This window comes from Haliaeetus leucocephalus, unplaced genomic scaffold (assembly GCF_000737465.1).
Source record: "Haliaeetus leucocephalus isolate CR32 unplaced genomic scaffold, Haliaeetus_leucocephalus-4.0 Scaffold0, whole genome shotgun sequence".
Classification (NCBI taxonomy): domain Eukaryota; kingdom Metazoa; phylum Chordata; class Aves; order Accipitriformes; family Accipitridae; genus Haliaeetus; species Haliaeetus leucocephalus.
Window position 1 is genome coordinate 775,059 of NW_010972436.1, and position 17,525 is coordinate 792,583.

The 17,525-nt window shown below is 41.9% G+C and overlaps 1 protein-coding gene across 2 annotated transcripts in view; it reads right to left on the bottom strand.

Annotated features, from left to right (window-relative positions):
• Positions 1–570: 570 nt before the first annotated feature.
• Positions 571–17,525, bottom strand: part of LOC104828879 (histone acetyltransferase p300-like) — a 67,048-nt gene continuing 50,093 nt past the window's right edge. For both annotated transcript variants that reach the window (XM_010562901.1, XM_010562978.1), the window contains exons 21-31: positions 16,739–16,795; positions 15,280–15,357; positions 14,136–14,203; positions 12,567–12,717; positions 12,068–12,214; positions 11,534–11,647; positions 9,631–9,796; positions 8,844–9,008; positions 6,623–6,784; positions 5,883–6,164; positions 571–3,981 (exon numbers count right to left, since the gene is read on the bottom strand). In XM_010562901.1, the coding sequence (XP_010561203.1) occupies positions 1,741–3,981; positions 5,883–6,164; positions 6,623–6,784; positions 8,844–9,008; positions 9,631–9,796; positions 11,534–11,647; positions 12,068–12,214; positions 12,567–12,717; positions 14,136–14,203; positions 15,280–15,357; positions 16,739–16,795 (3,631 nt within the window). In that variant the 3' untranslated portion in view covers positions 571–1,740. The remainder of the gene's footprint in view (positions 3,982–5,882; positions 6,165–6,622; positions 6,785–8,843; positions 9,009–9,630; positions 9,797–11,533; positions 11,648–12,067; positions 12,215–12,566; positions 12,718–14,135; positions 14,204–15,279; positions 15,358–16,738; positions 16,796–17,525) is intronic.

The following is a 17,525-nucleotide window of genomic DNA, read 5'->3' on the forward strand; positions in this document are numbered from 1 at the left end:
GATATATATAATATACAGTAACCAACCACATGCCCTACGGCTGGCAGATCAACCAGATTCAACACGGGGCGATAGGGCACCCAGGCGCCGTCTCGCTGCAGTCTCTGTGGGACATGCACACAAGCTTACCTCATGCTCACACGTCAGTGCCAAAAGGTGTACAATATATTCCAAGTGAAATAGGATCTTTTAATATCACATATCCAAACAATAGTTCTCATTTCAAAATGCAAAATAGGTCCTTTGAAGATCAGCTGCTCCCAGGCTGTGTGAGCAGGGTGGGGTACAGATGACTGGCACAACTGTTGAGGTCAGACCTCTTTTCTTTGGTAAGATACATGCCAGGAACAAACGCGAATGCCGAGTTGTACCAAAAGTGTCCATTTAGAAGACTAATTATTACTCCACGTCCCTTATTAGAGATTTGCATTTTAAAACAGTCATATACATTAAATAGCTCTCCGACGTCTAAATAACCCAACATTTGAAGTAGCATATATTCTGCTACCCCCACCATTTTAAGAACAAGCAACACATGTGGGAGAGAAGGGAAACATTAAAAACAGGCTGTCTGTCTCACACAGTTTATTTAACAATAGGTAATAAGAAATCAATTTTTAACAGTCTATACAGTGATCGAAAGTTCATATTTATAAGTAATCAACTTTAATTGCATGATTTACAACATTTGAGGGTTTTTTGCTTTCTATTTTCAAGTTTTACAGAAAGTGGAAGAGGGTGGGAAAGGGGCATGGGAGAGAGAAAGCAAGCATACAGAAGAAACCCCAGGGACTTTTTCTCAGGTTAAAATCATCCCGTTGGAACTGTTTCTTACCCTCTTTTTTATTTTTTTTCCTTTGTTAGATGTAAAAATAACAAAAAAAATTCTTTCAAGAAAACAGAAACCACAATATATATACTACATCCATTTGGCAGCTGCCCCTGTGTATTTGCAAAAATGTTGTTTTCTCTCTACATGTACAAATTATTTTAATACTTGAAGTTTTTTTAAGCTCAGACTCTTGTATAGAAAATTCTTGGAGGACAAAAGTAGACTTCAGGCAGGGACTGAGTTATTTAATATTTTTTACATTTTTCAAAGAATTGACATATTTCCAACCAAAGAGGAAAAGATTGGTATTTATTTTTATATATATATATTTATATATGTAATGTATTTTTAAAGCAACATTAACCCCTTTTGTCCTCCGGTTTTAGGAAAAGGTTCTCCTGTGGTTTTTTTTTTTTGTTCTGTTTTTGTTGTGTTTTTTTGCAGTGACATGAAGAAAAACCAGAATAGGGAAAATGTTTACCATCTGCCTCAGTAAATAATAACTATCAATATTACATATTTTCATTAATTTAAAAAAAAAAATAAAACCTATTGGAGGCATGAGGAGGGCATCCTTTGGTGAACAGCCAAAAGACCACCCTCTTCCCCTGACCTCCCCAACGCACACAAGGAAAAAAAAAACCAAGAAAAAGGACTGGTTATGACTCCAGCCATAACAAAAATATATTCTTTGTACTCTACTGTCCCTCAGGTTCATTGTTGGTTTGTTTTTAAAACCACAAACTACTGCTGCAGAGTTCAGATGTGTCCCAGGGAAAAATGTTGTTTTAGCTAAGAAAGATTCAAAAAAATTTGTCTTCAGTACAAAAAGTCTTGAGAAAATAAGTTTTTTTCTTTTCTTTTTTTTTTTTTAATTTTTTTTTTGCTCCCAAAATGCTACAATGTGTCTAGTGTATGTCTAGTGTACTCTGTGAAAGGTTTGAATTCAAGTCCGAGTTCTCGGAGCTGAGCCCCAGTTCCGTGGTGCTTGTACCATGGAGGCCTGCCATGCCGGGATTGCTAGCAAGCTGGGAAAGCATTGCACTCTGGTCCGGGCTGGCAAAGTGCCCTTGATCCATGGGGTTGGCCTGGGCAGCTACCAGTCCTGGATGTGGGGAGCTGGTCTGCGGGGAGACGTGGTGCGGAGAAGGCTGCGGCTGCATCCGAGGGGACGGGCTGGAATGGGGGGGCTGGGACTGGGGCCGCGGTGAGGGTACAGGCTGCGGAGAACGCACTTGATTGCTGAGCGATGAAGGGAGCTGCTGGCCCTGGAGGTGCGGGGACTGGGCCTGATTGGGGAGCATGTGCTGTTGGGGGCTCATAGGATTGGGCTGAGCTGGGGAGCCCATCTGCTGCTGAAGTAGCCTCTGCTGGAAAGCCTGCTGCAAACTGGCTCCCGTCTCCGCACTCATCGCCTGCGGAAGCTGGCTTATTTGTCCCATGTTTCCTTGCTGCATCTGCTGCATGTGATGCTGCATTCGCTGCTGCTGTTGCTGCTGCTGCTGCTGTTGGGGATACCCGACACCCTGGGGCTGCTGAAACTGGTTGTGGTTGGCCATCCCCGGCCCCAGCGCTGGTCCTGCTCCCTGCTGCTGCTGCTGCTGGTGGCGCTGCTGCTCGATCATCTGGTGCCGTCTCATCAGGAGGTCTCGGAACTGGGGAGCCATCCCCGAGTGATTCATATTCATCTGCTGCGCCTGAGGATTCATCCCAGCCATGGCCTGCTGCGGCTGCTGCTGTGGCTGCTGCTGGGGCATGCTGGGCCTCTGCACTCCGGCTTGCATGGGGTTCATGTTCTGCATGGCTGGGTTGGGGTGCACCCCTCCTTGCTGCCCTTGCATGGCCTGCTGCGGCTGGAGGCCCGGCTGACCCTGAGGGATGCCGGGCTGACCCGTCATCCCCTGGGGGTTCTGGGACCCCGCGTACTTGGCGGCCCGCTGCTTGATGAACGCAGCCAGCAGCTGAGGATTGGAGTGAAGGATGTTAAGCACCTGCTGCTGCTGCATGGGTGAGCTGGGAGACCTGAGAGTTCGCAGTAGGTTTTGTAAGGCCGCCTGGGGCAGAGGGGGTTGTTTGGGCTGAGCCGCGCCAGGTACCTGACCCATCCCTGGCTGAGGTGCCATATTCATCGGCTGACCCGGCTGGGCTACTGACATCATGGATGGCCTCTGCATTCCTGGCTGCAGCTGAGCTTGGGGTAGGCCCCCCTGCACCCACGGTGGCTGCTGCTGGATTCCCGCCGGCCCCATTCCTTGATCTATGTGACCGCCGGGACCTCTGCCTATCTGCGGAGGGTTCATTCCCATAGGTGGCATCTGGGGCATCTGGTGCTGAATCGGCCTTTGGAATATCTGAACCTGTGCCATCTGACGCTGGGTCTCTGCTGCCCGCTGGATCTGCATGGCCATTTCCACCGCTGCTGGAGGAGGGCCCTGAACTGGTGGTTGAGGTGGCTGGGGTGGAGTTGGAGGAGTCACCTGGCCACCTGCCTTGCCCTGGGACACAGCGCTGGGGGGCTGAGTTCTTGGCATGGTGTAGGGCGGCATACTGTTGGGAGGTGCCGGTTGAGGCTGCGAGGCAGGCTGGGGCGGAGGCTGGGGTTGTGGGGTTTGTGGCGTTGGGGGCTGCTGGCCTGTTGGAGTTGTTGGCGTGGCCGGCGTGGGCGAGGGTAATCCTTGCTGCTGGCCCACCACACCGGTCCGCTGCATACTCGCCATCCTCCTTCGGAGCATCTGTGCCTGTTGCAGGCGGTGCTGAAGCTGTTGCTGACGGAGCTTGTGTTTAATGTTGAGGCAGAAGGGCACTGGGCACTTGTTCTCCTGGCAGTGCTTCGCATGGTAGCAGCAGAGAGCAATGAGTTGCTTGCAGATGGGGCACCCTCCGTTGGTTTTGCGTTTGCAGCCTTTGGTGTGTTGGACAACCCGTTTCATCTTCTGACAGGACGGCAACGAGCAGTTGGCATTACGACACTGGCAGGCATGGACCAGAGACTGGATACAGCGCTGAATGCTCAGGCGGCGGGAATCACCGGGGCTCTGGGTGGTTGCAGTCTGCTGGTTGTTGCTCTCATCATCTAGACCGAGGCCTAATTTTTCCATCTTGTGGTCATGGTTTTTAGTGTTATAGCAGGTGATGCACAGGTCATAATCCTGAAAAGACAACAAAGGAAAAGTTATCGGTGTTCCTGAAACTCCATACAATAAATAAATGTCATGCCACGTCAACAAATTACTCCCAGTCTGTTCCAGGGAAATTGTTGTTCTAGGGAAAAAGTCAATCTTTCATGCCATGTTGAGGTACTAGAGAAGGAATAAATCCAAATTATAGCCAGGGAAAATACGTGGGTGTTAAGGGTGTCTGAAATCTACACAAATACATGTAGTAGCTTGAAAAACAAGTCTGCTCTGAGCTACTAAGTCGCACATCATTCAGCTGGGCCAGAAAAATCCCTTTCTTTCCTGATAGGAAAGGAGAAGAAAAAGGCAAGGAACAAACAGCTGCCCATCTGCTGCTGCTTCAAAAGAAGAGGGCAACAGTGGCAGGAGAGGTACCAATTTTCAAAGAAGAAAGGAGAACAAAATCTGCATTTTCAGTTTTCAGGGAAATTAAACAGCAGAGTGTGCTGACAGAACAGAACAGCATTTACATTCTGTGAAAGCAACAGCATGAGTTTGGGCTCAATAATTGATCTTCAAGAAAAAGACTTGACTCATCAGGATTCACTAATCCATAGGAAATTTAGAATTTATTTTCTGGTATATACAAGGAAATGGGCGCATCAACTTTAATCAGAGCTTTTCAGAACGGCATCTGAGAGTCATTTACTTCCAGCAGGTTAAAAATTTAAGTTACAAGCCAGAATCAAGGTTAGTCCAGCTTCTGGAGGGCACAGCATTGACCCAGGCCACTGGACTCAATCTTCGAACATGCTGGTATTGCAAGCACTTCTGAAGACAAAAATGCTGTTTGCAGCATTCTACAGAGAGACAACAGGGTAGTGGAAGAATCACCCAAGTACAGGAATATGACTTCTAGCATAGCAAAACCTCTATGCCAGTAAACCAATGGAGAGCCCTATTTACAGAAATACTGCAGCACAACGCTTCTGGCTCTGGAGGAAGACAGCATTCAGTGCTCTTCAGAAAAATCAGCTGATCCTATCGTTACAGCTCAAGCAGTTGCTACAGTTCCCAATTGCTTAAGCAGCAGCACCTTAAATGAACTACAAGAAATATATTTCTACTGCAGTTCTCCACAGCTTGAAAGTAGAAGACTGTTGTGGTTTAACCCCAGCCAGCAACTAAGAACCACACAGCCGCTCACTCACTCCCCCGCCATCCAGTGGGATGGGGGAGAAAATAGGGAAAAAGAAGTAAAACTCGTGGGTTGAGATAAGAACGGTTTAATAGAACAGAAAAGAAGAAACTAATAATGATAACACTAATAAAATGACAACAGTAGTAATAAAAGGATTGGAATGTACAAATGATGCACAGGGCAATTGCTCACCACCCGCCGATCGACACCCAGCTAGTCCCCGAGCGGTGATTTCCTGCCCCCACTTCCCAGTTCCTGTACTAGATGTGACGTCCCATGGTATGGAATACCCTGTTGGCCAGTTTGGTGTCAGGTGCCCTGGCTGTGTCCTGTGCCAACTTCTTGTGCCCCTCCAGCTTTCTCGCTGGCTGGGCATGAGAAGCTGAAAAATCCTTGACTTTAGTCTAAACACTACTGAGCAACAACTGAAAACATCAGTGTTATCAACATTCTTCACATACTGAACTCAAAACATAGCACTGTACCAGCTACTAGGAAGACAGTTAACTCTATCCCAGCTGAAACCAGGACAAAGACAAAAATCACACCAAGTAGTGGACTAGTAGAATGGCTTGTTACAGAAAATGTGTCCTCTCCTTTCTTTCTGAACTGCCAGAGGATGAGCTGTACAGGTCTTTTTCCATCAGTTAATGCTGAGAAATTAGTTCAGGTAAAGAGCACTCCGGACACAAAGATACAGGGACACAAGTAGGGAAAACTTCACCAAGCATACCTCACAAACAGTGCAGTGCCATCTGGTCTCCACATGATGCTTGCACTCATTGCAGGTGTAAACAAAGCGGTCTTGGCTCTGGGTATGCAGTTCCACCAGCATGCACATGGTTGACCACTGAGCCCTTCGTAGTGAGGAGAACTCCAGGTGCTTGTCTCTAGCAAGGGTTAGGAAAGCATCACGCCCGTCCATCAGGTCACACGGAATGAGTGGGTCAGGCTCAACAATGGGGGGCAGGGAGTTGGCTGCAGGGCCAGCAATGAGACGGATGACAAAGAAGACCTGCAAAGTAGAAAGACTTAATATGCCGGCACTTATCAAGATGTTTTGGTCGCCAAACTTCACTACACAGAACATACAATTCCAGGACCAACTAACACTTGAATGCTGTGCTGCCAGGGCAGTGTGCAGTCCTTACAGGACTGGGAAATTTCAAACCTCTGGCTGCCCCACAGGTTCACTTTCTTCAGAAGCATTAGGTAAGGAGCACTGCACTGAACAGTAACAGTAAAACTGTTGTGACCATCTAGACTGTTAGGAAGTTCTGTACGAGCACAGTTGTATTTATCCCCGATGCCCTCATAGCAAAGAGTGCCCAGACTTACTGGTACTTGTCTGGTGTTTCACTCAATTCTCCAGACAAAGCTGTATAATTTACAGGGCACAACTCTGAAGTATCAAAGCTTTGTACACCTCTCTACTTGAGTAAAATACATATTTCTCATTCTATCAACTCTTACCTCCTTGTGCTTCTCCATAGTGGCGTACAGCTTTTGGGAGAGGTCATTGGACACATTGGGCATGCCAGGCTTTTTCTTATTGCCACGGCTCAAGCTGCTCTTGTTCTTACTTGTCTTCTTATTGTTCTTCTTTTTGGCATTTTTGCTGTCTCCCTTGCTCACCTATTAATTTTTAAAGGCATTTTATGTCAGGTATCTAAGTCACAACACATTTTATTACTCACACATCTTCTATAACTGCAGGACAAAACACACTTCACAATAATTTACTCCAAAGACACTTAACAAGGGTCCCCTGAAACATTAATTCCATTAGAATCACTCTATAAGATATCAAGATCAGCAATACATAGTTCTAAAAATATTAAAAGCATAAATGTTCAGGAGGTGCAAGGGAAATGTTATTTACTGAAACCTGTTTGCTATAGTTGAACACTGAAGAACCTCTTGGATAATCACAAAAGGGTTCAGCAGGTGGCTTCCCAATGCAATTCAAAACTAAAAATAACTGAAAAGTACAACTGATATTGCACTAACCAGAGGCAAGAAAGACTTAATCCACCTAGATTTAGTTTGTTACAGCTCTCTGACTGATTTTTATTTTTTAATAGACTGCATTAAACTGATTTTGGTATGAAACTGTTCTTCTGAGTCCAAAAGGCATTAGCAGTGTAATTTCTAGTATGCACCTTCCTCCTGTGTCATGTCCTGCAACAGTTGAACAAAACGAGTCAGCTTAATTTCAATTATAATCAATTAGCAAAGAACAGTTTATTCCTCTCTGTGCTTCTCAGAGGGCCCCTCAAAACACTACAGCATATGATGATCAAGGATCAAAGCAATTCTTATCCAAATAAGCATTTTTCCTAAGCTTAAAATAACTTTGTCAGGATGGAAATTTCCAGTGAACATGAATGGCTATCACTTCATTTGACACTAGTTTATTATTGCCTCATTTTCAAGAAGTGAAACATGGGGTCAATGAAGAGTTAAAACTATCTTTAATAATAAAGGTTAAATAGCAATATGCTGCAAGCTTCCCCCACCGCAGAGTTTTGAGGCCAAACTGCTGTGAAGGATCAACTAAGTGTTGACCAAACTCACACACGGAGCTAGGTGACTCCTCATGACTAGTTTCTGGTGCATTAGAGAGATAGGAACTTAACAACTATGCCAAGTGGAAAACAAACTTTAAATAATACCTTCCTAAGCAAGACATTAGTTAATGCAAATTTGACATCAAGTTGCCTAATTCTCAGGTTACTCTTGCACTTGGTTTATTTGAAGTCCTTGAAAAGAGGTATTGCAAAGAGCAGCATAGGAGATCCACAAATTCTAGCTGTAATGTTAAACCTAACTTTTTTGATCCAAAGGTCTTCTAGAAGAAAGATTAATCCTAAACCCCAACAAAAATCTAGTATCTAATAAGGTGATGAAGCAGCAGTGTTTAAACAGAGTTAACTAACAAGTACTACTGTGTGAGCAAAACTACTAACCTTATCCTAGATTCACCACCTCTTCCATAAAAGCTCTGAAGATCCAAGGATAGACAGATGCATGATTTCTGCATCTGTTCATTTTCAAATTTATTGTTGAATTCATAGGCATACCTTTTTTTGTTCTTTGTGGAACGTGAAAGCACAGTTGTTGCACGTTCTCCAAAAAAATTGCACAGGATACCAGCAAGTTTAAGCAGCCCAACAACAGTTCAGCACTAATTTGTACTTCAGATCCTCAATGCCTTAAAGCTTTCTACTAAAAAAACCCTACACAGACTAACTACTAAATCACAGCGCTCTTCTTACTTCCTCAGAACATGATTGGTATTATAACACCTAAGTTAGAAAGAGAAGACTTAGCCACTATTCAAAAGCTAAAGCTTAAGGAAAAAGCTTCCAAGTCAGGCTGAGATTGCAGCATGAACATTGATAATAATTGGATTTCAGCAGCAAAATATTCAACTAGCAGCTGGTTCAATCTAATTGACTTCGGTAATTAGTTAGGTTTATAGCTGTATGAACAGCCACTGCTCATATGAATGTAGCTTAGTGGTATTTTAACAGCTCTAATTTATAAAATGTAAAATTGAAATTGATATTAGAGTGAAGCTAGAAAAGTGAAAAAGCCAGTTAACCAAAGTGCCTAGGCCTCCCCTTCTTTTTTTAGCCATACGTAATCACAACTTTTACATTAGATTATGAAATAGCAGAAGCATTCTTACATCTGTGCTTTCATTACTAGTGTTTTCTTCTCTCTTCCGTTCTTCTTCTTCTTGCTCTAGTTCCTTAATGCTCTCCTCTAGGACATTAGGCCAGAAATCCCCTTCAAAGTAAGGTAGCTCTTTTGCACTTGTTAGACGATCTTCCGTTGCCTGCTTAAATATATCCTGAAAAAGAGCAAAACACTTGGTTACAAGTCACATAAGTAAAGACAACCTTTTCAGTAAGCGATAAAAAAAGGCACCAGCAGATCAAACAAAGGAAAGCTTAATATTTCAATGCATTTTATGAGACCACATTCTAAGTGCAGAATTAACACTGCATCAGTTATCCCTTTGGCCAGTTTGGGACAGCGGTCCTGCCTGTGTCCCCTCCCAGCTCCTTGTGCACCCCCAGCCTGCTTGCTGGTAGGGTGGTGGGAGAAGCAGAAAAGGCCTTGACTCTGTGTAAGCACTGCTCAGCAATAAGGAAAACATGCCTGTGTTATCAACACTGTCTTCAGCACAAATCCAAAACATAGCCCCACACCAGCTACTGTGAAGGAAATTAACTCTATCCCAGCCAAAACCAGTACAGGAATAATTTCAAATCTCTTGCTAGAACAATTTCAGAAGCTACAGGCTTTGAAGAGGATGTATTTTAACTCTAAATTTTTAGTGCTCAATTCACTTAAGACTAATACAGTAAACTCCAAGAATCAGGCACAATGCATAAGGCAAGGAAGAAACCAAGACAAGACTCGTCACTGCCCCCCCCCCCGCGCCCCATACAAACATACACTTAACAAACCTTGTAATCATGGACAATGCGCTCTGACACAGATTTGTCCAGCATCTTTTTGTACCACTCTTGCAGTCGTTTGGGTTTGGGTATCTTCTGGTCAGGAGGATGGCAATGGAAGATGTAGTCATCTCCTTCACTAGGGGGGCACGCCCAGATGTGCCCAGTAGTATACCTAGCATCATTAGAGGAAAAAAAAGTACATGCGGGCTCTGACAATTAACACTAGAGCTTGACCTCCTCTCTGCCACGAGATGGAGCCACCACAAAGTTGGCTGGTGTTACCAGATGGACAATAATTATAGCTCTCCAAGATTTTAATTCTAGTGCTCATTCCGGCTTCATTCATGTGGTAGCATTACCATCTTTTCACTATTTTTTTAAAAATTCAGTGCTATATGTGGAGGAAGTGTGCACATTTTCCAGTCTAGATAAAAATCAAAGCCTGATATAGACCTACAATTGCCACCTCCCAATTAACTAATAAGAGAAAGATGGAGACTAGGTATTTCAGCAGTAAAAGCCAGAATTCTTTCTCCTTGAGTCAGTGCAGTAATTCCTTATCTCACAACATTTTAAAAACAGATTTACTTAAACACACAATTCACTTTTCTACTGTAAATCGTCTGTTTAACTTTGAGGATCCGTTTTAAAAGGTTTCACAATTCTATCTGGGAATAAACAGTCACTGTCAACCTGTGCTATTGGCTGTACAATCCAAGTACTATGAAGACAGATGACATCCAAATAGTAGCAGCTGCAGAGAATATAATACCACAACGATCACTTCTTCATCCTCAGTTCTTCTCTATTAGTTTTTGAAAAGAACTCCAGTAGGAGGAATAATCAGATCTCAAGTTAGAGAAAAATAACCATCCTTGCCGTGTTGAGGAACAGCTTTGCAGAACCCTACCCAAACCCTGGGAACTGCAGCCAGTTGTCATTCCTTCTGCCTGAGAAGGGAGAGATGATACTGCGTGACCAATATTGTTTTCCCAAAATGAGAACCTGATGTTACCCATTAGCACAGAAAACAGCATTAAGTAAAACTGAGGCCTGAGCGCTATGCAGCAATTTTACAGACTCACAGGTTAGAAAATACACAACAAAGGCAGAAAGAAGCCTAACATATGCCTTTGAAGTACTAAGGAATGTATCATCTCACTGAGGTACTGAAGACAGTACCACCCACCTCCCCTAATTTTTCTCCATGCAACTGCTCTAAACATAGTCCCCAACAATTTCTTCATGAATAACTCTGCCAAGCTACAGCAGGTACTTTGACAATAGATTTGATGTTTATTTCACTGCCTTTTCTACTTCAGCAATCATGGTCATTTAATTTCCACCCTTCTCATTTCTTCAGTTGTTCCGTGTTCTCTTTTGTGCTGTCCCAAGTACTCTCCTCTTTCTCTAACTTTTCAGTTTCTCACAATTTCAACCACTCATTCTGTAAGAGAATTCTTCGTGGCCTTACACAGCTGTTAAGAGTTAATCAGTACAGACAGAATACACTTACCTTTCTCCTTCAAAGATGGGTAAGAACTTACTTGCCTGCCTAAAGGAATGACCCGATTAAAGCAGTGGCATTACACAAGGATGGCACTAACAACAAGGCCAGCAAAATTTTTATGGTCCAGATAAAAAGGCTCACTTTTTCTACTTAGACTTAAGGAAGTTCTACGTAAGCGTGGAAACCTAAAAATATCTGAAGCATAAGCCTCTCCTGAAAAGCCTGCAATCCCTTTTTGTCTTTTCTCCTTTTCAACTATGCACAGTTGTTGCCAAGTTATTCTATCACCAGTTGATATTTAGGCACGATATTCTGAACAACAGGATGTAGTAATTTCATTTGCAATAAGAACTACCTAGCACAAATGCTGCACAGAAGAAAATATTAAAACAGACTTACCCTAGTTTCTTGACATATTCTAGATATCCAATTAGTATTTCGTGATAGACAGCAGTCCTCAAGCATTTAGGCCGGAAGAAATGAACACTGTCAAGGTAAGATATATACACTCGCCTAAAAAAACCAAAAAAGGCATGATGAGAAGCAGAGATTTCAAAGTAGTTCTACAAGTTTATTCACATTGTTTTATACATCTGAAGCATCCAATACAACAGCAATCTTCAAAGCCTCTGATGCTAATTTACCTCTAGAAACTCAGCTTTCTTTTGATCCTAGCCTCATCTCTCTAAAACTATCCAATCCCTTCCTTGAGAATACTGACAACTGATCCTTGCAGCAACACTGTCTGCCAGCCAGCATCCCCAGTAAGAAGCAACTCTACCTGCCATATGCTCTACAGAAGCGACTTTGTTTCTAGAAGCTAACAGCACTGAGTCTTCACATGTACAACACTGAAGCTCTATACAGCACTTTGGAAGGTTCACTGAACTGAGACGGTACCAAAATAAAATAAACTTTCACGCAGCTCCTCACCTTTGATTGGGTGGAGGGCAGTCTGAGCCATACTCCTGTACATGCATCCCAAAGAAGCACAAGTCTACACCATCAATCTCCTCAAAGGCAAAAAGCGCTTTTGTTCGGTAAGGGAAAGACTCAGCCATCTCTCCACTGTCTACAAACCTGCAGATTACAGAGAGTAAAGAGGAATACCAAATATATTCACATGTTGGAGAATACATGTCACTAGGTAAAGGCCACAATAATGAAGGCTGCTCTAAGTGTAATTTTAGTGCCATTTTAAAGCTAAATGCTCACAGACTACTCAAATACAAGGCATCCACTTTTTACTATGAAAAAGATGATGCTCATCACAACTAATTAATATGCTGCTGTAACATCTGTTTGTCAAGAAATGGTCAGTGGTGAGGTTTTGAATACAACAGTCTTTTTTCAAAATAGCAGCATACAAGTATATTCAAATAGCTTCCACCTCGCCCAAAAGAAAGAAAAATTAGAAATGGAAAGAACATACCTTGCTTTCATTCCTGGTTTTACTTCGACAGTTTTGTCAGATGCGTGTACCACCCTAACTGTAACCTCTCCTGCCTCAGGGTGATTCTGTCGTCTTAGGAAATCATTGACTCTGTTCTCCAAGAAGGTACCAAGTCTTGTAGCGGGTAACCCTGCAGGAGAAAAATAAAGCTCTAAATACATAAAAAACCTGAACTGTTCAAATGTGATTATTCACATGTTAAATGAAAAGTGACTTTTAATGCATGCAGGATGTTATCATAAATTAAAGCTTTATCTTTAAACACTAACACTTCTAGATGGGGTGAGCTGCTTTTCACCTGCAGGCACGTGTGTGATTTATACGTTATTTAAATGAAGAAAATATGTATTTCAGCCCAATTTCTATCTGTCTTAAAAGTCAATCACAATTAAGGCTCCTCCTGACTAGAAGCTATTAATTACTTAAACTGGATTACAAAACACTGCTCTCAGACATAGCTTCAAGAGCAGACGTTGCATTTGGAAGTATAGCCACATTAGCCAAGTTAGTCTCTCCACTTACCAGAAGAATGTATTTCAATAATGGAAAGAACAAGTAAATACAACTGTATCTGCAAGTAATGTAGTTAGTTTAGAAATTTCTCATTTTCAAACAATCTTCATACAAAAGATGTACAAGCGTAACATTAGCTGACAAAAACCTAGAGCTGAAAAGGAGTTTAAGGCTTCTGGTGTAACAGGGCTTGCCTCACTGCTGTGCATTACTTCTGGTAGAGTTACATATCTGCCAATCAGCTTTTAATTTTTCCAATCTGACACCTTTCAGTAAAGCATCACTATACTACATTAAGTATGCAATACATACAGGTTGCTAGAAACAAAAACTGATAAAAACTGTGAAAGAACCCTTGTGTTCTTCCTGTATTCTTGGTGAATCTAGGGAGTTTTGATTTTGGAAAAACATTCAGATGCTGAAACGAGTCATTGAATGGTTTGCTGAACCTTGATGCTATTGGCTGGCTGAGTTTTTTGGTTTTGTTTTTTAGCAGAAATGTAAATACTCACTATCTGTAAGAAGTGCACCAACCTAAGAAGCTTCTGAGGAACTTATTTTGTCTTTAGAACAGATGGACAATGACTGCACAGATTTCCTCCTACACTGCCTTCAAATCAACTGCCTTGATCAAGAGGAAATGTCTATACAGAGTTTTGTCACCAGGTGATGCAACCTTTACCTCCATCAAAGCTTTTAAGAGCAGCAGTAGTCACGGTGACTTGAACATTTTATTGTAAGTTTAAGTTAGACTGCAGTCACACAGCAACTATTTCCCAACGCTATTAATACTGCCATTGAGATAAAAGGATGTGTGTCTTGCATTAGCAGTGCTCTAAAACAGTACATTGACCCTCTACAACAGACTATTAACCAACAACACCTGTGAATGCAAACATTCTGAACATCACAGAACTGATCAAAAGTATCCTTTAACTCAAAAAAACTGAAATAAGTGCAAAACGAGCATAAAACTGACCCCTTCCCCATTCTTTAATTATTTAAGATTTATTGGTGCAAGTGTCAGAATCTTACTTTTAGCAGAGAATTTGTTCTCTTTCCTGGTTCGTCCTGTTTTCTTTAGGCAGCCATCACAGACAAAGCTGAAGCAAAAATAGGAGAACGTGAAAAACCACCCCAAGTCAGACCATAAAGTTCCTTAGCATCACACCATTAGAAGCAAAATCTTTCACCAGATCTTATCTGGTCTGGAAAATACCTTAGCTGAAATTTTAAATAAAAGACAGCACAAAGAACAGTGCCAGCAGAAACGGCCCAACTGTTTCAGAGCTGCAGAGAAGGATCTAAGCTCCAGGGGGTGCACCTCCTGTCAGTCACCCACGTCACCACCCGCAAGCCCAGGAAACGGGGTCTCCACTTGCCGGTCTAACAATTTTGGCTTAAAGTATTCTTGGAACAAATAGTCTCAAACTGCTGTCTCTGATGAAGATGAGATACTGCAATACATAAAGCAAAAGGCTGATTTTTTTCTAAACGCCCAAGTACACTGTAGCATGAAATGATGGGCAGATTCTTCCTCAGTTACAGGACATCTACCCTATTCTGCAGCAATGTGGATGGGACAACAGAATGGTAAGTCATAGCTATCTTGTCAAAAAAGGGAACATTTAAGCTCTTACAGAGCTTTATCTGCATATAATTTATCAGCTTCTTTAAAAAGCTTTTAAAGCAATCAGAAGAAAACCAGTATGTTGATCAAGAACCATGGAGTATCTAAAGAAAGCTAAGATTGTTTTTCAGATTTAATCTGATAACCGAGGTCAAAAAACTGACCTCACCTGTTTAATTCTGTAGTTACAAAATTTTTTGAAGATGACAAAGCAATATGACTTGTACAGAAAATAGATCACTATGAAATTGTTACCAGAACTAAAAACATCTTCTCACGAAGGACTAGTATCTTTAAACATAAAAGGCTGAAACATAAGGCTGAAAGGAATGTTAGAAACATTTAAGATTAGAAACAACTTCACACATAACACAGTAAGATATGATGTCTACATTCAATGTTACCCTATAGTTTCTGTAAACTTTTCAGGTGGGAGTTCAAATTCTGCCATTAGACACTCTTTTAAATATAACCAGTATAAGGAAGTTTATGCATTAACTCTAGTAAATCTATCATATACCCTCTACTTAAGAAGGAGAAATTCCTCACCCAGAAGGCCAGATTATCTCATTATGAAGAACACAAATCTGGTGCATTTTTCTTCCACACTCTATACATTCAACAAATCTGTAGAAGGAAAAAAAGGGGTAAGGGAAGCAAGGTTAGTAGTATCATTACTTGCTTGTATATTTTGTAATATTTTATTAGAGGAGTTCTAGCACTTAGGCTCTTGAGCCTATTTAACATAGAGGTCACATCTATGCTGAGAACAGCATCCAGAATCAATTAAGAATGTCAGCTCAAGTCAGGGACACATTATTATTACCGTTTCCTTGCCTTACTGCCATCCACTTCACTCATTTTTTAAAGTGAAGCCCTTCTAACAGTAAAATCTGTAAACTGCTTGTTGCTATAATGAAGAGAAGAAAATGGATTCACAGGTGTCAGAAGTGAAGAACCAGGAGAAACAGTTGGCTGTTAGTTGCCCCACTATGCTTGAAGCCTGGGGTACATTGCAAATATACTGCAGAAAGGTGAGAAGGAAGAAAATACAAGCAGTATGAAAGTCACTTTCAGAAGACTAGCAGAGGTTTAAGGACAACTGAGGTAAGTGATGTGATCTACTTCACACATATTGGTGAATATAATTCTCCAAAATACCTAAGGTTGCTTCATGTATCAGGACAATCTGACTCCTTTTGAATATGTCTATTCATAAGAGTCTGAGACTTTGAATGAATAGCTGTCATTTATGTAGAGCATATGGTATCATACTGTTAAGTTAGGCTTGTATTCTAGCACTAGGCAGTATCTTCACTGTAACAGAGGCAAAGAGAATTTATGAATCAAGTTACTATTCTCTCCTTCCCACAGCCCTTGTAAAACAAAAGAACAACTGGCTGACCCTTATGCCCTTAGAAGGATGGTGTAGGAAGAATACAAATCCTTTTTGCTCATTCATTTGAGAATGAAGATAATGTTTGCAGAGTAGCAGCATAGGTGTATAATGCAGGACCATGTAAAGTGGCTTCAAAAAACCCCTCAGGAACACGAAGAAAAGCAGCTGAGTCACCATCATAACTCTACTGAATGTCTACAATTCTGCTTCCAGAGCAGTGCAGAAGAACTGGCTGGTTGAAATTTAACAACTTTTCCTTCTACTACAGCTGCCTGTAAAATACGACAACTAGAAAAGCCAACAGCACCAAAAGAGCTACTGCCAAATGACTCAAATCAGTCCTGAGACTTGAGCATTTGCCACAACAGGGTTCCAAAGCAGAGTTATCTGCATTCATCTTTCTGTTGAATCCACATTCAAGACAACAAAATGCAATAATTTCAGCCCACACATTCAACGTTATGTATTTCTCAAGTACAGCTGTGGTGGTTTGGGTTCTCAGCACAGAATGCCAGATATACTGCTTACTGATAGTGAATGAACGACATGTCTTTTACAAAATAATTACGATGAAATGAGGAACATTCAAAGTGTGACAGCATTACTTACAGTTCAGGGTCCAGTGTATCATTTTTCCTTTTTGAAAACTGTTCTTTGTTTATCGTGCTATGGAGAAACAGGCAATAAAACTCAGTTTTAACACAGGACAACATACATTCATGCCATACCACACACATCCATCCATCAAGACAAAACTTGCAAGCAGATTTTTTTAAACATTCACTGGCACTGCAGGGAAAGGAGTTGCATTTCACAAAAGTGACAGACAACTAAAGTACATGCCACCCTTAACTCTGCCCATGGAAAACATTCTTTTCTATGGGACAATAGCTTGTAGAGAACCACATTGATCCCTTATTCAGTTTTACTAAAGGATAAATTATAAAACTTGCTGACAATCAAGTTCTGGGCCAGTCTGATCAGTATTTCACAGTGAAAGGACCACTGGATATGCCTCTCTGACAGTCTGAAGGCAGAGAATTCAAATTATCTTTGATTACTGAGAAAGGTAGGTTATCTTATACCAGATTCCCCTAGCCCTCCTCCTAGATTAACGTCAAAGGATAAATTTCAGCTTCCAAACCCTGCAACCCCAGCCCAGCCATTACCCTGCACTATCTTTAGCTTCTCCACAGCATTTGCAAGGCTAGAAATTCCATCTTTTTGACAGTGAGGTCCCAGGTATCTTTTACACCAATCTGGTTCAAAATAGTCCAGAACAATCATACAATACCTAGATCTCTGAGAATTTACCCCGAAGAGGGTGCTGTGTAACGTGAGAAGATCAGTACATGCCTCTCTGAGAAAGAGAGAAAGTACCTTCTTACCATCGCTT